This window comes from Jaculus jaculus, chromosome 15 (assembly GCF_020740685.1).
Source record: "Jaculus jaculus isolate mJacJac1 chromosome 15, mJacJac1.mat.Y.cur, whole genome shotgun sequence".
Lineage (NCBI taxonomy): Eukaryota > Metazoa > Chordata > Mammalia > Rodentia > Dipodidae > Jaculus > Jaculus jaculus.
In genome coordinates this window covers 23,513,033-23,539,934 of record NC_059116.1, presented here as the reverse complement: position 1 = coordinate 23,539,934, position 26,902 = coordinate 23,513,033, and the positions used below count along the sequence as shown (strand labels likewise).

At 39.3% G+C, this 26,902-nt stretch overlaps 1 protein-coding gene across 2 annotated transcripts in view; it reads right to left on the bottom strand.

The window, feature by feature from the left end:
* Rbbp8 (RB binding protein 8, endonuclease) overlaps nucleotides 1-26,902 on the bottom strand; it is a 99,867-nt gene that overhangs the window by 46,791 nt on the left and 26,174 nt on the right. For both annotated transcript variants that reach the window (XM_045135148.1, XM_004654828.2), the window contains exons 2-5: nucleotides 23,414-23,620; nucleotides 13,149-13,191; nucleotides 10,208-10,303; nucleotides 2,585-2,697 (exon numbers count right to left, since the gene is read on the bottom strand). In XM_045135148.1, the coding sequence (XP_044991083.1) occupies nucleotides 2,585-2,697; nucleotides 10,208-10,303; nucleotides 13,149-13,191; nucleotides 23,414-23,522 (361 nt within the window). In that variant the 5' untranslated portion in view covers nucleotides 23,523-23,620. The remainder of the gene's footprint in view (nucleotides 1-2,584; nucleotides 2,698-10,207; nucleotides 10,304-13,148; nucleotides 13,192-23,413; nucleotides 23,621-26,902) is intronic.

Sequence of the window (26,902 nt, the reverse complement as noted above, 5' to 3'; positions counted from 1 at the left end):
AGACTCTAGTGTGTTCATTTGTTTGTTCTCTCTCTCCCTCCATCCCTCTCTCCTCTACTTGCAAATAAATAAATAAAAATATTTTTTAAAAACCAGTGAGGCAGAAATAGGTGCATGATATATATGGCAAAATTTTTTCTTTTTTTGGTTTTTCGAGGTAGGGTCTTTCTCTAACCGAGGCTGACCTGGAATTCACTATGTATTCTCAGGATAGCCTTGAACTCATGGCAATCCTCCTACCTCTGCCTCCCTAGTGCTGGGATTAAAGGCATGTGCCACCACGCCCAGCTACATGGCAAAGTTTTAATACTTCTTCCCAAGTGCACAAAGTCCTCTTTATTTAAAAATCACAAATAACATGTAGGGCAATTTAAAATATACATGGTCTAACTAGTAATACAGACAGCTAATTTTAAATCTTTCACAGACTATACTCTTCCTTTAACAGATGGAATATTAATGCATTTTTGCCTAAATCTGAAGAGGTTACCAAAAAATAAGATTATAAGCTCATTTTGGTGGCTCACGGCTTTAATCCCAACACTCGGGAAGCAGAGGTAGGAGGATCGCTGTGAGTTCGAAGCCACCCTGAGACTACACAGAGAATTGCAGGTCAGCCTGGGCTAAAGTGAGACCGTGCCTTGTAGAACAAAAAACAAAAAAACAAAACAAAACCCCACCTCAACCTGGGAAACACAAATGAGACTAGACGCAGTAGTGACAACTTGGGGCATAAACTAAAACTAGACTTTTGTTGCAGGTAGTACTCTTGTATTGCAAGCCCCCTGCCTCCTGTAGTGTGCTAACTAACCTGTTCTTTTGTGCTTTATGCTGTAAAGAGTAAATTCACTCTGTGCTGGTTAATCTAGCAACTTGATTGGATTTGGAATCTCCTAGGAGACAAATTCCAGGACATGCATGTGAGGAAGTTTCTAGATTAAGCTAAATTAAGGTGGGAAGACCTACCACCTACCCTAACTGTAGTGATACCATTCCATGGGCTGGGTTCGAACCCAGTCTGAATAAAAAGAAGAATAAGCATTAACCTTCATCCCTCTTTGCTTGTGGATGCAATGCGACCAGCTCTGATTCATACCCTTGTCACCATGTCTTCACCACCATGATAGACTATAACCTTGAACTATAATCTGAAATAAACCGTTCATCCTTTAAGCTACTTCTTGTCAGGTATTTTTTCCATAGCAACAAGGATGGTAAAAATACATACACAGCCTGCTAATCCATACCCTACCACACTGTATATATTATGGTCTTGAAAATGTTTCACTCATAGAAAACAAACAATTATCTTTATCTCTTTAAAATAATTGGCATATATTTATATGTTCCTGTAATTACACAGCAACAATATAATAGAAGAAAATAGAGTGAGAAGAGTTTGGAAAAGAAGACTGTTAGATTTTGGATATGTTGACTGTGAACTGCTTATATAGTATTCAGGTAATGGGCATTAGGATAGAGAAACAGTTAAAACAAATGAAAGTTAAAAGATATGCTAGGGAATGGAAAGACAGCTTAGTGGTTAAGATACCAGACTGTCAAGTCTATGGAAACAGGTTCAATTCTTCAGTTCCCAGGTAAGTCAAATGCACAAGATGGCACATGCATCTGGAGTTCATTTGCAGTGGCTAGAGGCCCTAGCATGCCTATTCTCTCTCTCACACACACATACACAAACAAATAGAAAATCATTTTTTTTAATGAAAAATGGAAGAAGGGAAAATGAGTAAGAAGGATATTAAATTTAAGAGAATATTAGCACTGTATAGGTAGGAAATGCTAAAAATAGTATGCTTCTAATAGTACTTGTAATAGAACAAAGTGTGCACTTTTGTAGAACACTAAGCATAAATTTGTGTTTAACTTCCCTATGCAGCAAATTGCATGAAATATAATGATAAACCCAAAAAGCAAACACAGGGGTGGGAGATGGCTCAGCAGGTAAAGGCACTTGCTTGTAGAGCTTCAGCCAGGGTTCAGTTTTCCATTTCCCAGTACCCACGTAAAGCCAGATGCCAAGTGACACATGCATCTGGAGTTTGCTAGCAGATGCCCTAACATACTTTTCCCTCTCTTCACTGCCAATAAATAAATAATGTATTTTTTTAAAATCCAGACATACCCAGAAATCTGCTTCTGTAACTGTTAAAACTTTAAGGATAATGTGAATACTATTTACACAACCTTTACACTTAAAATAACACTGAGATTAAATCTACAAAAGAGGAAAGACATTTAAACTTTACCTAAATTTAAAAAAGGAACAAAACATGCAGGGCTGGCGAGATGACTTAGAAGTTAAGGAGTTTGCCTGCAAAACCTAAGGACCCAGGTTCAATTCCCAGGACCCATGTAAGCCAGATGCACAAGGGGGCATAAGCATCTGCAATTCATTTGCAAGGACTAGAGGCCCTGAAGTGCCCATTCTCTCTCTTTATCTGCCTCTTTCTCTCTAAATAAAGAAATAAACGCAAACTCATGTGTTTACAACCAACTTTCTAGTAGGCGTTGACAATGCTACATTATGCTTTAAAAACTTGGTAAATGAACAAAGAAAACTCACTAAGCTCGGTAATAAGTTTGAGATTCTGCTGTCGGATGTTTTCAAACTCCTGCTGCTTTTTCCGCATATGCTCTTCAGTAACAGCACAGCGATCACATAATCCTGCTCTTAACCTGTGAAATGAAAGCAAAATGTTTTTCATCTGCTGAAAGATATTTCTATTAAAGGACATGCTTGGGACCCTCAGAGTTTAGTTTGTTAGCTTTCAGAATACATTCACAGACTGCTGGTTACAGACCCCTATCCAAAAATTTTCATAATTCTGACATGATAGTGGAAAAATTTGGAATTTCAGAATATTTTGAATTTTGACTTAGGGATAATAAAAGCTATAGATTTGCATTTTAATAGTTTTACACTTTATGAAGTTCTAAATCAACTCAGCAAACACAATGAAAATCATCTAGCCTAATAACTAAACTTTGAACATATTCTTATCTACACTGAAATCATGTTAAACATGATTATCTACAAACTGTAATTTTGAGCAAAACTTGACAAAGTTTTAAACTTCAATAGATTTTTTTTTCTCTTTTTTCATATCTTTTCTTTCCTCTTTTTTTTAAAGGTAGAGTCACCAGGTTGACCTCAAACTCACTATGTAGCCCGAGCTGGTCTTGAACTTATTATCTTCCTACTTCCGTCTCCAGAACCAAGGAATTTTTTCTTGAAAGAGGCCAATCTTGTTTTTTACCTATCACTGGAAATAACAAGCTCCACTCAAACACTAAGCTGTCAAGTCAGATATATGTAGTGAATGTTCAACAAACTGTTTTGTTGAGTAAATATGAAAGGTCAAGGAAAACAAAGGGGAAAATCAGTTTATATCTTTCAGCTTTCAAAAAAACTAGTATTAGTACACGGTTATTATATAAAAAGAATATAGGGTTGAGCATGGTGGCATACACCTTTAATCCCAGCACTCTGGAAGCAGAGGTAGGAGGATCACTGTTTGAGTTCAAGGCCACCCTGAGAATAAATAGTTAATTCCAGGTCAGCCTGGGCTACAGTGAGACCCTACCTGGAAAAAAAATAAACAAACAATATAACAGAGGCTAGGGAGATGACTCAGCACTTACTTACGAAGCTTGACGGTCCAGGTTCAATTACCCATGTAAAAGCCAGATACACGTGTCAGGATTTGCTTGCAATGGCAGGAGGCCCTAGCATGCCCATTAGCTTTCTCTCTTTCTCAAATAATTAAATACGAAAAAAAAAAAAAAAGGAATATAAAGCTGGGCATGGTGGCACACACCTTTAGTCTCAGCATTTGGGAGGCCAAGGTTGGAGGATGGCTATGAGTTTGAGGTCACCCTGAGACTACACAGTGAATTACCTTTTGCTAATTATTTGAAAATGCTGAAGAAAAAAAAATAGTGCCTCAGATTTTAGCCTGGCATGGTGGCACACACCTTTAATCCCAGCACTCAGGAGGCAGAGGTAGGAAGATCACTGTGAGTTCAAGGCCACCCTGAGACTACATTGTGAATTCTAGGTCAGCTGTACTAGAAGCAAAATACTACCCTGAAATACAAAAAAGAGAAAAGGAAGAAAAACAAAGGCCAGGCGTGGTGGTGCACACCTTAATCCCAGCACTAGGGAGGCAGAGGTAGGAGGATCAGAGTTTGAGGCCACCCTGAGAGTACATAGTTAATTCCAGGTCAGCCTGGACCAGAGTGAGACCCTACCTCGAAAAACCAGGAAAAAAAAAGTGCTGAAGAGATGAAAATGCATATATTACAAAGATATATACAGATGGGGTACAGTATAGCAAAGAATATTCTAAAAGGTTAATAATAGTTGTCATGTGAAACAATGGTATTGAGGATTTTTTTAGTGTTCTGGTTATATTTTTCAAACTTTCTCCAATTTTACTGTTTATATAATCAGAAAAAAATATGGTTGAAAAAGAAAATACCCTAGCCGGGCATGGTGGCTCACACCTTTAATCCCAGCACTTGGGAGGCAGAGGTAGGAGGATTGCCATGAGTTTGAGGGCACTGTTAGACTACATAGTTAATTCCAGGTCAGCCTGAACCAGAGTAAGACCCTACATCGAAAAACAAAACAAACAAACAAAAAAAAAAAAAAAAAAGAAAAAAGAGAAAGAATAAAAGAAAAAGAAATACCCTGTATTAGAAAGTAAACTACCACAAACAATGTTGATATGAGTATAAAGATAAAGATTAGAGATCACAAGATGCATTAACTGAATCACGATTTGAAGACTGAAGCATCAAGATCTGAGCCTCCTAGCTTAGGAGAGGAGTATTCTAAAGGTAGTAAGTTAGGATAATCAGAGGCCTCGAATTCATCATGAATGTAAAACCCATTCTGCCAAGGAAGAAATATTGACATAGCACCTTTTTAATCTAATATACTTTTATTATACTTTGCCTTTTTGGTTGGCTTGTGTTTGTTATTTCTTAGCTTTCTATCTTTCAATCTTCACTCTTACATGTACACCTCCTAATGGCCTGGCTTTAGTTGGTATATTGCTGTTAGGTTTTATGGTTGTTCTGTGTGCTTCTCCACCCAATTAATTATTGGGCACTCTCTATTCTTTTTTTGTGTAAATTTTTAACATCTATTTATTTGAGAGATTCAGAGAGAAGGAGTCAGATAGCCACAGAGTGAGCATGGGTGTGGCAAGGCCTCCTGCCAATGTAATGAACTCCAAACACATGCACCACTTTGTGTATCTGCTTCATGTGGGTACTGCGGAACTGAACATGGGCCATCAGGCTTTACAAGCAAGTACCACTCTCTACTACTCTTCCTATGCACAACTCATATGCTTTTCTTTCATTACTACCTTTTTTCCTCTTTCTCACTCATAATCTCCCCTTTTTGTTCCTTAACTCCTTAACTTCCATAGCCTTCACAATCTGTAGGTCATAACAGTATCCCAACCTTCCCCTCCCAGCTATTTTCCTCATCTTGATTTTTTTTTCAAAGTTGATCTAATACTAATTTTCATCGTTATCCCCCTTACTTCCCATCCACTCTGAATCTCAGCAACTAAAATCTTAGTACACACCAAACTACCATGTTCAATTATCCTGTAATAGTTATTAAAGTTAGAGAGACCATTGCTGGAAACTGGGTAATACAACATTTGCACAGAGGTCATATCTAGCAGCTGTGTTTGCTTCCCACTCCCAGTAATATTCTACTGTGGGAGTAACATAGAGGTCACAACAAACACCCTGAGCTCCCAGACTGAGGATCTAACTTCTGAACTATGCACATCAACTCAACCACAGTCTAGCCTCTCTCGAACACTGTAAATACGTCAACTTAAATAATACATCTGGGACTGGAGAGATGGCTTAGTGGTTAAGATCCATGCCTGCCAAGCCTAAGGACCCAGGTTCGATTCTCCAGGTCCCACATAAGCCAGATGAACATGGTACATACATCTGGAGTTCGTTTACAGTGGCCAGAGGCCCTGACGTGCCCATTCTTACCCTCTCTCTCTCTCTCCCTCTGTCTCTCATAAATCAATAAAACACATCTAAAAAAAATACATCTGCACATTGAGCTGCTGATCAGAGTGACCTACAAGGTCCCCAGAACAAGACAGACTTTTGCCAAAGCACTTGATTAACCTACCTAAGGTAAAAGGTAAAACCCTATTGCTGAAGACACCACATGCTGTAAACACAGAACACTAAGAGAGACCCACTTGGATCTAGAAGGAAGTCAGTTCCCAGATGGTCAGCCCTTATAGTGCTGAAAAGTGCTGCATGAGCTGCTGGGGGAAAGTGGGCAACAATGGTGTGTGTTAGCAGGACACTGCTCTAAGCAACCAGCCAGACGAAATGGACACACCTGTGCAATAGTGGCACCCGGTCTAGGTGGGTAATCAATGGCTTTCTGATTGGCTAAGAGATCCACTCAGTGGAAAGGAACACATACCTGAAAGTAGGACCTGAGTCAGAATCCTATGAAGACCAAGATCACGGAGTCCAATGAGAAGTTCCCACTAATCTTTGACCAAAAGAGAGGCTACATCCATCAAACTCTCTCTTAATTAACAACCATTTAACCTGTGCTGAGCTCTCCACTGGAGAACATGTTTTGCTTTTTCCGAAGGCAGAGAGAACTGGGAACCAAGGAGATAAACCACCCTTCGCACATCAGCCGGGGGCCAGGTGAAACCACAGAGGAACTGGTGAGATGAGCAAGAGTGCTGCTTCCATGGGGAGCCTGACAGCCTGCACCAGTGATGGAGACAGACACTGAGAATATTCAACACGTGCCAAAGCAGAATCCAGAAGCTACTGAGAGAGCTCAACACTAAAGCAGACTTAAAACACCCACCACAGCTCAGGAAACTTTGAGGAAGAGGGAGCAGAAAGATCTAAGAGCCAAAGAGTTGGAGGGAAAATCCAGAGGCACAGCCCGCCCCCTCCCATATGATGACAAACTGCTGCTCTCACTCATAACCCGCAACCCCAAGGTGAATACCAGCGCTGAGGAGGGTCCTTAAAGGAATGGGAGCAGGAAAAGGAAAATGATGACACCAACACATGATGTGTCCATACAAAGTTTCTACTTAACAATAATAAAAAATCATACAGCTGCAGCCAGTTATGGTGGCACACGCCTTTAATCCCAGCACTCAAGAGGCAGAGGTAGAAGAACTGATATGAGTTTGAGGCCAGCCTGGGACTAGAGAATGAGCACCAGGTCAGCCTGGGCTAAAATGAAACCCTACCTTGAAAACAAAAACAAAAACAAAAACAAAAACAAAAAAGAAAAAGAAATCATGGGATGGGAAGAGTTTCTAATTGTTGCCATTACTTGCTTTCTGTTATAGGAAAAAAAGAACCTGACTGTTTATGATGAGTGGGACAGAAAGATGAGAGAAAATGCAGAGTAAAGTAACAGAAGAAAGTTGGGTGTGGTGGCGCACGCCATTAATCCCACCTCTCAGTAGGCAGAGGTAGGAGGATAGCCGTGAGTTCGAGGCCACCCTGAGACTACATAATGAATTCTAGGTCAGCCTGGGCTACAGTAAGACCCTACCTTGAAAAACAAAAAGCAAAAACAAAACAAAACAACAACAACAACAAAAAAAAAACACAAAGAAGAGCAGTGATTATTTCCTTTTAGAGCTGAACTGAGAACAGATGACTTTCTAGCTTTTGATACATTAGAAATAGAAAGAGACAGGTTATATTGGAGTACTAAAGGTTGAAATTCTACTCACCAGTTGAAATTCATTTTAAGCCTTATTCAGCTTCTGCTATAAAATGCTACACATGTTAATTTTCTTTTAATCAGCCCTAAGAAAGCACTTAGTATCATCACTTATATTTCTATCATCTCCCCCATTTTAACAGCTTGTTCTCAAGTTTTTATTGCTAAATTCTTATTCTTCATTTAACATTAATTAAAATGTCAAAGCAGGGGGCTGGGGAAATGGCTTACCAGTTAAGGCATTTGCCTACAAAGCCTAAGGAACCTGGTGCGATTCCACAGGACCCACATAAACCAGATGCACAAGGGGGTGCATGCATCTGGAGTTTGTTTTCAGTGGCTAGAGGCCCTGGTGCATCCATTCTCTCTTTCTCAAATAAATAAATAAAATAAAATGGCAAGGCACTCAGCCCTAAGACTCCTTCCATTCTCTTCCTAGTTTTATATGATGTCCTTAGAGAACCACTGAGCTCCAAACACACAATACTACATGACATCTCCTTTTGGATGCTGTTGGTACTTATTTATACCCCTTTGTTATTTCCTCTTAAACCTTCCAACAGCTTCCATCACAGTTCACATCTAAACTTGTTGCCTATGTCTACACAGAATCTAGCTAAGAGTTCCAATCGTATTTCCTATCACTCATCCTTTGTGTTCACTAGCTACAATCTTGTGGACTTTCTGTTCCTCAAGAGTTTCAAACTTACTCTCCCACAGACTTCTGAATTTGTTTGCTCGCTCTCCTTTTGTCTCTAGTTTCTCCAGTAACTAGTTCCCACCCCCAACCCCCGTTCAGGTCTCATCTCAGTGTGTCAGAAAGGCCATCCCTGGTTATTCATCCATATCCTCTACTTCTCAATGCCTGTGGTCACTCAGCTACATCATTTCATTTTTTTACAGAGTAATTCCTGTCTAAAACCATCTTACTTCTCTTCTATATGGCTTGCTCGAACTTCTGACAATTAAATATGAGGCCCATAGACAGGTATGGTGGTGTACAACTTTAATTATTGGGAGGCGGAGGTAGGGAGATTGCTGATACATATCAGAATACCTAGATATCATAAGAACTAAAATATTTATTGCTAAATCTGAATTAAGGCCATAGTGTGATGTTGGAACTCAAGTACATGTATGTGATTCCAAAACACACAGGTCTTTTTTTTTTTCCCCCACAAAATACTGTCTATTCCAATACATGGTCATCCTTAAAGCCAGTACTCATAGAAGGCCAGTTTGTATATATGCAGAATATTGGATTATGTTATTGCTCAAGAAAAATGTGTAAATTCAAATCAGTCTTTCTGTAACATATATGAAAATAACAATGGAAGATAAAGAAAACAAGGAGGGACTAGAGAGATGGCTTAGTAGTTAAGCCTAAGAACCCAAGTTTGATTCTCCAGGAATCTACATGAAGCCAGATGCACAAGGTAGTGCATGCATCTGGAGTTTGTTTGCAGTGTCTAGAGGCCCTGGTGCACCCATTTTCTCTCTCTCTTTCTCTCTCTCTCCCCCAAATAAATAAATAAATATTTAGAAGGAAGGAAGGAAGGAAGGAAAGAAGGAAGATCTAGAGAGATGGCTTAGTGGTTAAGGTGCTTGCCTGTGAAGCCAAAAGACCCAGGTTCAATTCCTTAGTACCCATATAAGCCAGATGCACTATATGGCACCTGTGTCTGGAGTTCATTTGCAGTGGCCCATACTCACTCACTCTGTCTGCTCTTTATCTGTGTCTCTCTCTAAAAAAAAATATGTCAATATCTGGGAATTAATCTCATTGAAGTGGGAAAGAAAGAGGTCTGTATATACAGATGAAGTAGGTTACTATATCATGTATACTGTATTGGGAATATTCAGAAAGAAGAATCCTTACATTTGCAGAAAGTAGAGAAATATGTAAGGAAGCCAGGCGTGGTGGTGCATGCCTTTAATCCTAGCACTCTGGTGGCAGAGATAGGAGGATTGCTGTGAATTCCAGGCTGCCTTGAAACTACATAGTGACTTCCACATCAGCTTGGGCAAACAAAAAAGGGGGGAAAAAAAGAGAGAGAGAGAGAGAAATATGCAAGGAAGAAAATGGAATAAGAAAAGGCAGAAAGAGAACTGTGAGCTGTTTCCATCTACTTGGAAATAAAAAAGAGTTAAAGCATGAAAAGATTCTTACTTCTACTTCTAAGTTCTCCTCACATTCAACACCAAACATGTCACTCAAAGGTTAAGTTGACATGACTGTTACAATTATGAAAAAAGCAAACCTAGGAAAAATATCCTTAATGTAATAAAGGAATTAGTCAAAGATTACAATGCTGGGGGAAAAATCATTTTTAATGCCAAAACTGATAATAAATTAAAATCAACACACTCCCTATTTGACGGTAAAATAATTTCTTACTCAAGTGCCAAACTTACCGATCTTCTAAAACTTTAATGGTTTCCTGAAGGACTTTCTGTTGTTCTCTCAGCTGTTGATTTTTGGCAAAGAATTCTTCTAGTCTTTGTGCATCTCTAAAGTTAAAAAGTACAAAAAATTTATGGAAAAATGAAGATAGTTCTGTACCGGAGCTCCCAAGTTTGATCTTATTACATTTATGTCTATCTATCTGTCTGTCTATGGTTAAGACATTTGCCTACAATGCCTAATGACCCTGGTTTCATTCCCCAGTACCCACATAAAGCCAGATACACAAAATGGTGTATTCATTTGGAGCATTCTCTCTCTCTCCTTGCAAATAAACAAAATATTTAAAAAGCACTTAGAAAAATGAGGTTTGAAAATCTAGTCATTATCAGAGTTCAAAATCATCCTTGTATGCTCCAAAAGTGGGGTTCACCGTAACTACAACATTCATGATACAGTGATGAGACAAAGGAAGGAATGGCTTCTGATTCTAGCTACTAACTCACCTTTGACAAAATGACTATCAAAATACAAGGTTACTGGGCTAGAGAGATGGCTTAGTGGCTAAGGTGCTTGCCTGCGAAGACCAAGGACCTAGGTTCAATTCCCCAGTACCCACAAAAGCCAGATGCACAAAGTGGCACATGCATCTAGAGTTCATTTGCAGTGGCTGGAGGCCCTGGCATGCCCATTCTCTCTCTCTCTCTCGAAATAAAATAAATATTGCTGGTTTTTATTATTTTCTAAAACTCTATTAATGCAAATATGTATCTCCTGTATATAACGGTGTTATTCTCCTTGTGATAAGGAATTAAAAACATGAAAACAGTCCTGCCGAACTGGTTTTTGATTTTATAATTTTTAAAATTCCTTAATTAAAAATAAATTTAAGGGGCTGGAGATATGGGTCAGTGGTTAAAGGCACTTGCTTGCAAAGCCTGATGGCCCGGATTCAATACCCCAGTCACGTAAAGCCAGATGCCTGAAGTTGCACACAGATCTAGAGTTTGTATGCAGAGGCAAGAAGTCCTGGTATGGCCTTCTCTCCCTCTCTTTTTCTATAACTCTATCAAATTAATAAAATATTTTTAAAATAAATTTAAAACAAGGATAAAAATAAATTTAAAGCAAGGATTTACTTGTAGGTGAAGAGTTTATTTCTCAGCTAGAAAGGATTTTTTTTTTTTTTTTTGAGGTAGGATCTCGTTCTAGCTCAGGCTGACTTGGTCTTCACTATGTAATCTCAAGGTAGCCTCAAACTCACTGCAATCCCACTACCTCTGCCTCCTAAGTCAGATTAAAGGTGTGCACCACGATGCCCAGTGGAGTTTTCTTATTAAGTACTACAAAGCTAGATGGCTAATTATGGAATATGTCATGTTTGTTATGTTTTCTTTAGTAAAAAAAAAAAAAAAAAACGAAACCACTGTTTCACATTAAGTAATGGCTGGCAAATAAGACTACTAGATGCTCTAACTGACCACTTGGACAGTCATTTCCATTGATGAGTAACAGACATGAGACAAGTGAACACAAGTTCTTGGCCCCACCAAGGAAGACCCAACTTCACCTGGGGAAGACAAAGTAAAGCATTCGTTTATGTCTTTAGTTATGAAGGGGATTTAGTTACTCATTTGTGCTAAAACACTATCACCCTAATCTACCTAGGGCCTGCAGATGTAATTACAACACACAGTAAAATCTACTAAAAGGATCACATGACTATAAACATCCATTAAAGAAAGGCATTATTACCAGCTACTGAGTAACTAATGCTTTTCTATTATTTAGTATTTTAGAAGTGTAAAAAATATTCAGAAGTATTATAGTTTATTTTTGAGAATATTCCACATTCATTTTCAAACTTAAAAAGATTTTTCTTGTGGCTATTTGGATACAGGTGTGAAGTAATAACTTCATATAAGAAGTCTACTACAGGGCTGGAGAAACGGCTCAGTGGTTAAAGGCACATGCTTTCAAAGCCTGATGGCCTCCCTGAGTTTGACTCTCTAGTACCCATGTAGAGCCAGATGCACAAAGTGGTGCATGCATGGAGTTCGTGTGAAGTGGCAAGAGGCCTGACGTGACCATATTCTTGCTCTGTCTGCGTCTTTCTCTGTCTTAAATAAATAAATATACATTTTTTAAAGTCTACTATAATAAGTACATTTATAGTAAGAAAAATCCAGGTCATTTCTAAATATGTTTAAGATATACTACTTTACAGCTATAAAACTATCAATTAAAATGGTACTAACGCAGGGCATGGTTGCACACACCTTTAATTCCAGTACTTGGGAGGCAGAGGTAGAAGGATCACTGTGAGTTCCAGGTCAGCTTGGAACTACAGAGCCTGGGGCTAACAGTGAGACCCTACCACAAAATTCAAGGCCCCTTATACCCCCCCGCAATGACCAACATATTTACTTAGAAGTTTGTCATTCAAATCAATGGTTGTCAACCCAGCATTTACAAGATCAGTAGCCAACACTGAACCAAGACACAATATAAAGAGTTTACTGTCTAACTACTTATCAACTCTGAAACACTAAACCTTGAGAATTAGAAAAAGTCTGAAGGGGCAAGAACTACACAGTGTTGTCATGCATACAAAGACTTGTAGAATGGTTCCAACACACAGTCATTGAGGGATTCTAGATAGCATGTATTAACCATCATACTATAACATCTCATTGATAATACTCATACTCTGATTAACAATGTCTGTAAAAACCATCACTAGCTGGCCTATAAGAAAAGCTGGATGGACAGACTAAAATTATTTCACATCGTAAAATTCAAACCACTCAAAGAAACATTTTCACAGCTGAAGAAAAGCCTATTTATTTCTAAGTGAAACGAAATATTTCCATCTTATTTCAAGAATATAGAAAAAGATAGAGGTCAAATTACTTTATAAATAAAACATCAGTATGACATACTGATACTTACAAAATTCTTTCCTTTTTCAGTTTGGTTACTTTTACTTGTAAACCTGGAAAGCAACAAAGAAAAAACACAGCATTTATTACACAATGTACTAATTCTAAAACACTTATCTAAGTTTCTTTATGTATCAAATGCTTCAGTTTGGCTTCTGAATATTCCCCTCACTCTTAGCCTGAGGTCACAAAAGTAAATCTGCTAAGCAAACACAAGTTATTTCCTAACAGTGAGGGCAACCATATAATTAGCTGTTCACTATAAATGCAGGTTTATGTTCTGACACAGCCTACGTATTTGCTAACAGTGGTGATGCTTATGTAGGCTCAAATCTTCTGGGATTAAACTAGATTGTGGCAGGAAGTCATGGACTGGAAACAAAATTGCGTACAGAAAATTAACAAAGGACACCAGAAATTTTACCTTAAGATATTTGTTACAAGTATTTTCAGTTTTACTTGGGTCAAAACAAAATGGCAAGAAAAAATAGGGTTGATCCCAGCATGGTGGCACATGCCTTTAATCCCAGCACTCAGGAAGCAGAGGTAGGAGGATTGCCGGGAGTTTGAGGCCACCCTGAGACTACATAGTAAATTCCAGATCAGCCTGGGTCAGAAGAAAGAAAAGAAAAGAAAAGAAAAGAAAAGAAAAGAAAAGAAAAGAAAAGAAAAGAAAAGAAAAGAAAAGAAAAGAAAAGAACAAAAGAATAGGGTAAACAGATTTAATTTTCATGAACAGTAACTAATAGAAGAAAAACAGGAGCTGGGTAGATGGCTCAGTGGCTAAAGGTGCTTGCTTGCAAGTCTGCTGACCCAGGTAAAGTTCCTTACCATCCATGTAAAGCTAGACAAGCATTTGTTTGCAGCAATAAAAGACATTGACACACCCATATGCATGCACACACATGCAAATTAATATGATAAAATTTTCAAAAATAAAAGAAAAACAACCATTAAACATAAAAATATACCCAACATGGTTAACTAACTATAAAATAAGCCAAACCATTTAATTAACAATTATACAAATTATAGTACTGAACATTGATAAGTGTAAAACTATACTTCCATTCTTTGCTGGCAATATTAGAAAATGGTATAGTTCTTTAGAAGGCAATTAGCAATATGCAAACGTGGTTTTCACTATTATCTCATTTCATATAAAGAAACTTGGAGCCAGGAGTGGTGGCTCATGCCTTTAATCTGTACTTGGAAGGCAGAGGTAGAAGGATCACAGTGAGTTTGAGGCCAATCTGAGACTACATAGTGAATTCCATATCATATTGCACTAGAGTTAGACCCTGCATCAAAAAAAGGAAAGGAAGGAAGAGAAGGAGGGAAGGAGGGAAGAAAGATAACCATGGTCATTGGAGAGATGGTTCAGCAGTTGGAGGCACTAGGTTGCAAAATCTGACAACTTAGGTTCTAATTTCCAGTACCCCTGTAAAAACAGATACACGGGGCTGGAGAGATGGCTTAGCGGTTAAGCGCTTGCCTGTGAAGCCTAAGGACCCTGGTTCAAGGCTCGGTTCCCCAGGTCCCACGTTAGCAAAATGCACAAGGGGGCGCACGCGTCTGGAGTTCGTTTGCAGAGGCTGGAAGCCCTGGCGCGCCCATTCTCTATCTCTCCCTCTATCTGTCTTTCTCTCTGTGTCTGTCTCTCTCAAATAAATAAATATTAAAAAAAAAAATTTGAGACTAGCCTGAGCTACACATGAACCTGAAATAGGGAAGGAAGGGAGAGAGACAGGAAGGGGGGAGAGGGAGAGGAGGAAGCTACCACCAAAAACCAAATTAGTTAAATATGGCTCTTCTCTTCTCTGTGCCCCTTACTGTCTATAATTTGATTACATAAAGAAAGTAAAAGCCCTTATTTACTTTTAGATCCCTAAATTCTTACTATTCTATAATTTCCTCAGCTATATTTTATTTAATTTTAAAAATACACTCTGCTTAGGGCTGGAGGGATCGCTTAGCGGTTAAGGCATTTGCCTGCAAAGCCAAAGGATCCCAGTTCGATCCTCTAGGACCCATGTAAGCCAAATGCACAAGGTGGTGCATGCATCTGGAGTTCGTTTGCAGTGACTGGTTGCCCTGGTGCACCCATTCTCTCTCTCTCTCATAAATAAAATAAATTGCCTAAAAAATTTCAAAATGCTCTCTTTATCTTTCCAAGAATTTTCCTTTTTAGCTTTGTTGAGACACGCTAGCCTTGAACTCACTATGTAGCCTAGACAGGCCTAAAACTCATGATTATCTTGCCTCAGCCTCTTGAGGGCTGGGATTATAGATGTGAGCCACCATATCCAACAAAGACTTTCTTGTATTCAGGCAGAATTCATCACCAAGAATACTAATTAATTGACTGACTTCTGAAAAATGAAAGAATATCAACTAATTGCCCTTATAAATTCATGGATATCATTACATTATTTATTTATAGCATATATATGCAGAGAAACAATATATTTATCATTTCTGAGAACGGTATTTTTCAGCTTATCTGTAACTCAGTATACTCTTTTGAACAACATAATTTAGACAAGTAAGAGTTTGGGCCAGGCCTGGTGGCACACGCCTTTAATCCCAGCACTTGGGAGGCAGAAGTAGGAGGCTCGCTATGAGCTGAAGGCCAGCCTGAGACTACATAGTGAATTCCCGGTCAGCCTGGGCTAAAGTGAGACCCTATCTCGGAAAACCAAAAGCAAAACAAAAAAACAAAACTGAGTTTGAAGAAGAAATCTTCATGTTTCCTAACCACGGTCACACAAATACTGACAGGGAAGTCAGCTCTTCTTATGTCCCCAGTGGTAATGATTTGTTGTCATGAGATCCACACAGTGAAGAAACGTAAAGGCCCTAAAGAATGTGGTGATAAACTAGAGAGATGGCTTAGTGGTTAAGGCAGTTGCCTGCAAGGCCAAAGGACCAGGTTCAATTCCCTAGGACCCACATAAGCCAGACACACAATGAGGCACAAGTGGAATTTGCTTCAAAACAAAACAAAAAAAAAGTGGTAATGTTATACTTTTGCCCAACCTCTTAAATTTTACATCTGAGAAAAGATCAGTGAGCATAACAGATTTACCCTCAACTGTACTCAAATGTTTATAGTAGCATTAGTCATAATAACTACACATTAGAAACAATGAAAATGTTCTTCACCAAGTAACATGATAGAACATCAAAAATTGGTGGTACTTGGCTGGAGAGAAGGCTCAGTGGTTAAGGCACTTGACTGTGATGCCTAACAACACAAGTTCAATTCCTCAGTACCCACATAAAGCCAGACACAAAGTGAGGCCTGGTGCAACCATTTTCTCTCTCTCCTTGCAAATAAATAAATAGAATATTTTTTAAAATCTGGGTATGGTTATATTCCACATATACTACTGAGCAAAGAATGATGGTATAGTGATAGTGTGTCTTGTCCTGATGCCAACTAGAACCTCAGCATCTGGGAGACAGAGGTAGGAAGATGAGACTAGTGTGGGCTACACAGTAAGATCCTGTCTCAAAGGTTAAAAAAAGGGTGGTGGTGGGGGGGGCTGTAGAGATGGCTTAGAGGTTAAGACACTAGTCTGCAAAGCCAAGGACCCAAGTTTGATTCCCCAAGACCCATGTAAGACAGATTCACAAGGTGGCACACACATCTGGAGTTTGTTTGCAGCAGTTGGAGGTCCTAGAACACTCATTCTTTCTGTCTCTAGATAGAATCTTTCTCTCCCTCTTAAATAAATAAATAAATAATGGTATTTTTTTAAGTAAAAAAAGAATAAGCAATTATCTATCAATACACAGCTAGGTCTCAAGAGAGTTGTGTGTAAAAACTGCCAAACTCAAAAGGTTACCTTTTTATATGATTTTTACTTACATAATTTCTTGAAATGATAAGACTGTAGATGAACAAGAGTATGGATGGCCAAAGATTGGAGGGGAAGGATGGAAGCTAGGGATTTAAGAGTGCCATGAAGGGGCTGGAAGGATGGATTAGCGGTTAAGGCGACCTGCAAAATCAAAGGCCCAGGTTCGATTCCCTAGGATCCATGTTAGCCAGATGCACAAGGGGGCGCATGTGTCTGGAGTTCGTTTGCAGTGGTTAGAAGCCCTGGCATGCCCATTCTCTCTCTTTCTCTATCAAATAAATAAATAAAAATAAAATATTTCAAAAACAGTGCCATGAAGAATCTTTGGTGGCAGACACTGTAATCTACAGATTACTGAAATTTAATAAACTAAATACACACATATAAATGCATGTTACACACACAGCTACATGTACACATGCAAAATTTGTGGACTATGAATAAGGTTCATATATCATATGGCCAGGTGGTAGAGGTACATGCCTTTAATCCCAGCACTTGGGAGGCAGAGATAGGAGGATTACTGTGAGTTTGAGGCCACCCTGAGACTACTACTTAGTGAATTCCAGGTCAGCCTGGGCTACAGTGAGACCCTATCTGAAAACAAACAAACAAACAAACAAAAACAGCAAAAAAAATTTTTTTAATGGAAAACTATTTGCCTTAAGAGATTTGGAACACACATAAAATACAAAACATAACAATAAAGGGAAATCTAAAATGTTAAAAGTAGGGCTCAACATAGTGGCACATGTCTTCAAACCCAACACTCAGGAGACCAAGGTAGGAAGATAGCTGTGAATTCAAGGCCAGGCTAAATAGTAAATTAAAAACCAAAAACATAAAAACAAAAAATAAAAGTAGGGATAGGGAAATGGCTCAGCAGCTAATGTGTATGCCTGTAAAACGTAATGAGCAGAGTTTGATTTACCAGTACCCACATAAATCCAGATGCACAAAGTGGCACATGCACCTGGAGTTTGCTTGCAGTGGCTAAGGGCCCTGGAATGCCCATTCTTTTTTTTTTTTTAAATATATATATATTTTTAATTTCTTATTTTATTTATTTATTTGAGAGCGACAGACAGAGAGAAAGACAGATAGAGGGAGAGAGAGGGAATGGGCACGCCAGGGCTTCCAGCCTCTGCAAACAAACTCCAGACGCGTGCGCCCCCTTGTGCATCTGGCTAACATGGGATCTGGGGAACCGAGCTTTGAACCAGGCAAGCGCTTAACCGCTAAGCCATCTCTCCAGCCCCCATTCTTTCTCTAATTGCCTCCTTCTCTCTCTCAAATAAATAGACAAAATATACATAAGACTGCTGGGATCTTATAAAAATATTTTATTTATTTACTAGAGAGAAAGAGAGAGAGATGCAAATAGAGAGAATGGGGCCTACAGTCATTGCAAATGAACTCCAGATGTATGCACCACCTTGTGCAGCTGGCTCTACGTGGGTACTGTGGAACTGAACCTTGGCCCTTTGGCTTTGTAGCACCTTAACCACTAAGCCATCTCTCCCACCTTGTTGTGATCTTTTGATTGGAGAAACAAGCAAATAAACCAACATTTCACAGCTGCCGTATTTCCCGCAAGAGAAGCTTCCCTCTCTCTTCTGTAATGATGACAGACTCGAGACCTTGAAAGTACTTAGTAAAGCACCCCACACAATTGTCCAGTTAAGAACTTATGACCTAACAGGAAAAAGGCTAGAGTCAGCAGTTTCTCTCTCTCTCTCTCTCTCTCTTTTCCCCTTCCCAAAATGTGGGAAATTTCACTTGTTGACAGATTTTCTTGTTTTTAAATTTGGCTGACTTCTAAAACCCAGGTCTGCTTTTACAAGTGAAAAGTGTAGCCAAAGATGAAATGGCTTCTTGCCATGAACCATCTTAAGGAAAAAAAAACAAAACAAAACAATGAGGTAGGAAATCCATATAAACTTCAAAAGAAAATTCTTAGGAAATATGGAAAGCTACTCTTTTATCTTGTAAGCATTCAACACCTGTGAGGCATTTGTTCTGTCATGCTGATCAGCTCTGGAACAGGTGTGTGTGTGTGCGTGCGTGTGTGTGTGTATGTGCACGCATTTGTGTGTGCATGTGTGCATGTTTAAATTTTAGCATTTGTTATTCATCAAGTCAATTAGGCATCTACAATTAGAACCCCTATAAAGTGTGCTTTAATCTTGTTCCACACCCATCGGAAGGAATGAGATGATACAACAATACAGTGCTTGTACGAACAGGTAGTCTGTTCAACAAGGTATTTGGGCTTGTAACACTGGCAACCTGAGACACCTACTGAGGAAACAGTGCTCCAAAGATGAAGCATTACTACAGCTAATCCTACACTTACTCATTCGTGAATTTTGGAGGAAATGAAACAATAAAGGGTAAGTACATGTAGTTATATTACACCAAAGGTTAAGAGTTCAGAAATGAGGCAAGAATTCAATTTGTTATACATAAACAAAAAGTAATGCTGTTAATTATTATTTTAGTCCTTTATTAGAGTGGGGGGAACATTTACAATGCTTATTACTTCAAAGTAAGTTGCTTATGTCTTTGAAATATCATTGATGAAACCAGTATCACCTTTCTTGACAAACAACATCAATTCATGGACCAAATCACTTGATTTAGCTGAAAATACTATCAGAATTTCTATAACTATCTAATAAATTATTTCAATTCCAAACTAGGAACTATCTTGTTTTGTTTTTCTAGGTAAGGTCTTACTCTACCCCACACTGACCTGGATTCATGATGTAGTCTCAGGCTGTCCTCAAACTCACAACAATCTTCCTACCTCAGCCTTTCAAGTGCTAGGATTATTAAAGCCATGTCCCATCGTTCCTGGCTTATTAACTGTACTTTTTTTTATTAATTTCAGAGAGAGAGAGAATGAGAATATGGGTGTGCAGGGCCTTCAGCTGCTGCAAACAAACCTCAGACACATGTGCCCCCTTGTGCACATGTGCGACATTGTGCACTTGTGTGACGGCACTTATGTGGGACCTGGAGAGTCGAACATGAGTCCTTAGGCTTCGCAGGCAAGCATCTTAACCATTAAGTCATCTCTCCAGCCCTTAACTGTACTTTTAATAGTAAAACTGATACTGAGATTTTAAAAGACAATATGTGTGTGTATGTGTATCCAAATAACTGTAATTAAAAAAAATTATTTCCAAGTAGACACAGGCATGCACACACACACACACACACACAGAGAGAGAGGTGTGTCAGGGCCTCTAGCCACCAAACTCCAAATGCAAAAGCTGTCTATTCTCATTAGTAAGTTCACACACAAGAATGAACAATGATGAAAGGATACAATTATACCAAAGATAAAAGACTAAAAAGTTGGTGAATATCTCCCAAATTTTTCCCTCAAACAAAAAGTCAACAACCTAAGAAAAGAATCAAAAGAGCATGTAAAGGAGAGATGGCTCAGTAGTTAAAGACACTCTGCTTGTAAAGCATGATGTCCTAGGTTTGATTCCCCCATAACTATGCAAATCCACATGCACTAAGTGGCAAGAGGCCCTTGTGGGCCCCAAACCTACTTTCACTGTCTGTCTCTCTCTCTCTCTCTCTCAAATAAATAAATTAAAAAATAAAATATATAAACAGTGCATATAAATACAAAGCAACTTTTTTTTTTTTCTTCCGAGGTAAGGACTCACTCCAGCCCAGGATGACACTCACTATGGAGTTCCAGGCTGGCCTCCAACTCACAGTGATCCTCCTACCTCTCTCTGCCTCTCCAGTGCTGAGAGTAAAGATGGGTGCCACCACACCTGGCATCAAATCAATTTTAAACACAGATGCTTATTATCATGTTACACTTATACAAGAAATGCAAATTAAAAGTTAACTGAAGCTGGGTGTGGCAGCTCATGCCTGTAATCCCAGCACTTTGGAGAAAGAGGCAAGCAGATCAAGAGTTCTACTACCTCACCTGCAAAAGACCCTGGCTCAAAACAAACAAAAACAACTTCACTATTACCATAAGCATGTAAAGCCAGATGCATAGTGGCACATGCATCTGGAGTTCATTTGCAGTGGCTGAAGGCCCTGGCTCACCCATTCTCTCTTTTCTGTCTCTCTCTGTTTGCAAATAATCAAAAATATTATTAAAAAATTCCACCTCAAACTACAACCATATAAGATTCTTTTTCATAAGGTCAGGTCCACAGTAAGTGCTCAAAATACATTTGAACAAGTGACCCTAACTACACTGGGACTTGCAAGGTTCCTTAAGGGGTTCATAGTTAGAATCCATTTAAGCTATTATCATAAAGTTCTGCCACAAACTAAGTTTACCATGGGAAAGACTAAATATATCCACATCTACTTTATTTTAATGTGGAGGTGAGAGGGAGGGGAGAATTAGCATGCTAGGGCCTCCAGCCACTGTAACTGAACTCCAGACACGTACACTCCTTTGTGCGCATGTGTGACATTGTGTGCTTCTGTCACTGTGCATGTGGCTTACACAGAACCTGGAGAGTTGAACATGTGTCCATAGGCTTTGCAGGCAAACGCCTTAACCACTAAGCCATCTTTCTAGCCCCACATCTACTTTTTAGAATGAAGTGGATCATGTTTTAAAGGTATTCAGTGTAATGTCATAGCTACACACTACTGTAACATTAAAGTAATAGTTGCAGTAGTCAATTAATCAAGAAATAACAGAATGGCCAAGCGTGATGGCGCATGCCTTTAATCCCAGCACTTGGGAGGCAGAGGCAAGGAGGACCACTGTGAGTTCAAGGCCACCCTGAGACTACATACTGAATTCCAGGTCAGCCTGAGCTAGCGTGAAACCGTACCTCAGAAAAAAAAATTTTTTTTTCTATATTTATTTCAGAGAGAGGGATAGAATGGGCACACCAGGGTCTCCAGCCACTGCAAATGAACTCCCAGATGCATGCACTCCCTTGTACATCTGGTTTACATGGGTTCTGGGGAATCAAACTGGGAACTTCTGGCTTTTCAGGCATGTACCACCACGCCTGGCCTAAGATATTTTTGTAAAGATCCAGAATTAGGCCTGAAAGATGGTTTAGCAGTTAAGGAACTTGCCTGCAAAGCCGAAGACGCAAGTTTAATTCCCCAGTACCCACATTAAACCCAGATACACAAGGCGGCGCATGCGTTTGGAGTTCATTTGCAGTGGCTAGAGGCCTAGCATGCCCTTTCTCTAACTCTCTCAAATATATAAATAAAACATTTTTTAAAACATCTACAATTAGATACACTATATCAAAACTTAGTGTCAAATCTGAGCATAGTTTTAACATAAAATTCATTAGCACAAATATTTATACACTCGTAACTACAATTACTCAAGACTCATTTCACTTCACATGAGCCATTTTAGCTGTGATTTCATTCAACTGTACATGATTGTTTACATGACCATCTCTACTAGCTTGCAGCATCTGTGAAGTAAGTGACTCTTCACTTTTGAATCAAAGTGATAGCCAGCAGATCCCTAAAGGTTTGTCACATGACTTAAACAGTACTGTACTTCCATAAATAAGCCTGCAAGTAACTCTGCAACAACAACAAAAAATAAGTTTACAGGGTGGAGAGATGGCTTAGCGGTGGTTAAGGCACTTGCCTGCAAAGTCAAAGGACCCACATTCAATTCCCCAGGAACCATGTAAGACAGATGCATAAGGTAGCGCATGGATCTGGAATTTGTTTGCAACAGCTGAAGGCCCTGGCATGCCCAATCTCTCTCTGCCTCTCTCTCTCTCTCTCACGTAAATAAATTAAAAAAAAAAATTATAACACAAAAGCAAGTGAAACTGGAATCAATCAATAAATTCCAACATTTTGTTTTGAGGTAGGGCCTTGCTATGGCCCAGGCTGACCTGGTATTCACTATGTAGTCTTAGGCTGGCCTTGAATTCCTACTTCTGCCTCTCAAGTGCTAGGATCAAAGGTGTGTGTCACCATGCCTGGCTAAATTCTAACATTTTTTCATCACCTCAATAGATATTACAAGTAAGTAATGGCCAGTTGTATGAGAACTATGTATTATAGTAGTTGCTTATAGTTGCAAAAAAAAAAAAGTAACAATTCATCCATAAAAATGAATCACAAAAAATTACAATGGTAAGTGCTCCTTAAGGACTAAGACATTTGAACCTAAAGGTCATTTCTTTCTTCAAAAAATACATTAAGCCGGGCGTGATAGTGCACGCATTTAATCCCAGCACTTGGGAGGTAGAGGCTGGAGGATCACTGTGAGTTCAAGGCCACATTGAGACTACATAGTGAATTCCAGGTCAGCCTGGGCTAGAGTGAAACCCTACCTCAAAAAACTTAAAAAAAAAAAATTAAATAGTCATTTAGTTACTATTATGACAATATCAATAAGTATTAAAGATTTTACCTTGTACTTCTTTATCATGATATTCTTTTAGTTTAGTCCAAAGTTCCTTAAAGTCATTAGATATATCGGCAGAACCAGGGCTTCCACAATTACTTCCAGAGATGTTCATCTTGCTAAACAGGCTCCACTCTTGTGTCTGTTTAAGGTTTTCGGACCTTCCCTATTACATTATATAGGCGTGAAGTTGTCTTTGAATAGCAGAAATACCTGAAATGACAGAGTGGAGCACAAATAATTTTTCCATTCATCTTTACTGAAATCAGGGCAGAAATACAGGGCCAGTTGCTTTCAAGTTTACCAAATCTACCTACAGACAATTGTCCTAAGAATTTGCAAAAGGTTGGAGGGAAATAAGAAAAGATAACAATAGTGAGGAAAAAAAAACTATGATTTCAGTTATTTTGCCTTCATATGAAGTAAATTTTCAGGAAAATATTTCTTTTTCCACCTAGAAAGAAATAATTACCTAAATTATGGTGAACGTAAAAGGACTACTTTGATATTGAAAGGTCTGTAATCAGTCAGAATTTATTTATCATTATAAAATGATATATTGGCCAATGGCATACACCTCTATTCTCAGCACTCCAATGATGCAGAAAGGAATCCCAAATTCAAAGCCAGCTTGAGCTTTAGCTTTAGCTTTTTTTTTTTAATATTATTTATTTATTTATTTGGGAGCTACAGACACAGAGAGGGAGACAGAGAGAGAGAGAGAGAGAGAGAGAGAGGGAGAGAATGGGCGCGCCAGGGCTTCCAGCCACTGCAAACGAACTCCAGATGCATGCGCCCCCTTGTGCATCTGGCTAACGTGGGTCCTGGGGAATCAAGCCTCGAACTGGGGTCCTTTGGCTTCACAGGCAAGCGCTTAACCACTAAGCCATTTCTCCAGCCCGAGCTTTAGCTTTTTAACTGATGAGAAATGCAATAATATACTGGACAAGAAACTGGTAGGCATTCTGAAATATTCTGATTTAACAATCCTTCATATGTATTCACGAAGGAATATGTTATAAAAGAACAAAACAGATGGTTGAGCTATTAACATAGGTGAGGATCTGAGTATTTCTGAGAACAAGATAGGTTAGCAAATAAGATACATACACAGCAAAGCTCTATGAATCTAGAAACATTTTATACTTAAAGGCACAAGGCTACTAGTATAAAGCTACTTTGTACCTCTTTCAGAGTAACTTAATGATTAATTTTATTACTTATGTAGCCACTGAAAAGCGGTTCCAAGCTATTAAGAAATTCAAATAGCCTAGTGAGTATTTTAATATATCTTTAAACAGAAACCATTAATTAACTACCATTTAAAAGGCCAGATATTGTAGCCAGGTGGAGTAGAACACACCTTTAATCCCAGCGCTTGGGAGGCAGAGGAAGCAGGATAACCCTGAGTTTGAGGCCACCCTGAGACTACAGAGTGAATTCCAGGTTAGCCTGGACTGGGGTGAAACCCTACTTCAAAACAAACAAGCAAGCAAACAAAACAAACAAACAAACAAACAAAAAAGCCACATATGGGGGACTGGAGAGATTGCTCAGAGGTTAAGGCACTTATCTACAAAGCCTAACAGCCTGGTTTTGATTTCCCAGCACTCATGTAAAGCCCGATGCAAAGGCGGCGCATGCCTCTGAGTGCATTTACAGTGGCATGAGGCCCTGGTGTTCCCATTCTATCTCTTTCTTTCTCACGCAAATAAATAAATTATAAAAATATTTTAAAAAGGAAAAAAAAATTCTAAGAGGAGCAAAATGTATACATCCTGAGATCACTAATGATACATAAGGATGAAGATGCTATATTGTAACCAATTTCTTTGTACAAACTAATTGATTTTTTTAAAAAGGAAGCGCTGAGTAGGTGGTTCAGCAGTTAAAGGTGCTTGCTTCCAAAGCCTGCCAACCCAGGTATGATTTCCCCAGTACCCATGTAATGCCAGCTGCACAAAGTGGTGCATGCATCTAGAATTTGTTTGCAGTGGCATGAGGCTCTGTGCCCATTCGCCCAATCTCCTTGCAAATAAATAAATAAAACATTTTTTATTTATTTTAGAGAGACAGACAAAAGGAGGCAGAGAAAGAGAAAAAATGGGTGCACCAAGGCCTTCAGCCACTGCAAATTAACTCCACACGCGTGTGCCCCTCGTACGCATGTGCGACACTGCGTGCTTGTGTCACTGTGTGTCTGACTTACGTGGGGCCTGGAGATTTGAACATGACTTCTTAGGCTTCACAGGCAAGCACCATTTAACCGCTAAGCAATCTCTCCAGCCCAAAACATATTTTTTTAAAAGAAAAAGAATATATGCAGACACTTGGTTGCCTGTAAAGCACTACAAAAATAAATGTAAAAAACTGCAATTAGAACTGGGTATGGTGGCACATGCCATAGTCCCAGCCCTTAGGAGCTGTAATAATCCCAGCTCTTTGCAAGTGAAGGCAAGAGGATTAGGCATTCAAGGCCAGTCTCAGAGTACAAAGGCTGGGCTACAGGAGATTGTCTCCAGGACAACAACAAGATTAGAAAACCAGGACTGCAAAGTGTGTCGTCACACACCTTTAATCTCAGTCCTTGGGAGGATGAGGAAGGAGGACCACTGTGACTTCAAGGCCAAGTTGAGACTACAAAGTGAATTCCAGGTCCGCCTGGGTTAGAGAAATATCCTACCCTTAAAAAAAGGGGGGGTGGGGCTGGAGAGATGGGCTTAGCAGTTAAGCGCTTGCCTATGAAGCCTAAGGGCCCCACACAGCTCGATTCCCCAGGACCCACATTGGCCAGATACACAAGGGGGTGCACGTGTCTGGAGTTCGTTTGCAGTGGCTGAAGGCCCTGGCGTGCCCATTCTCTCTCTCTCTCCCCCTACCTCTTTCTCTGTCACTTTCAAATAAATAAAAATAAACAAAAAATATGTTTTAAGAAATCAGCAAAAACTACACATATATGGATTTCAAATAATCTTAGGAAATTACTGCTAACTTTCTTGAGTGCACACACCTTTAATCCCAGCACTTGGAAGGCAGAGATAGGAAGACTGCCGTTAAGTGTGAGGCCAGCCTGGGACTAGTGAACTCCAGGTCGGCCTGGGCTAGAGTGATATTATACCTCAAAAAACAAAAAAAGAAAAATTTATTTATTTATTTATTTGAAAGAGAGAGGGAGAGAGTGGAAAGGAGAGAATGGGTGCCCCAGAGCCCCTAAACCACCGCAAACTAACTCCACATGCTTGCACCACCTTGTGCATCTGGCTTATGTGGGTCCTGGGGAATTGAACCTGGGTCCTTGGGCTTTGTAGGCAAGCAGCTTTAACCACTAGCCATCTGCCCAGACTAAAATTAGTCTTATCTTTTTGTGTTTTTTTGAGCTAAGGTTTCACTCTAGCCAAGGCGGACCTAGAATTCACCATGTAGTCTCAGGATGGCGTTAAACTCATGATGATCCTCCTACCTCTGCCTCCCAAGTGCTGGGATTAAAGGTGTGCG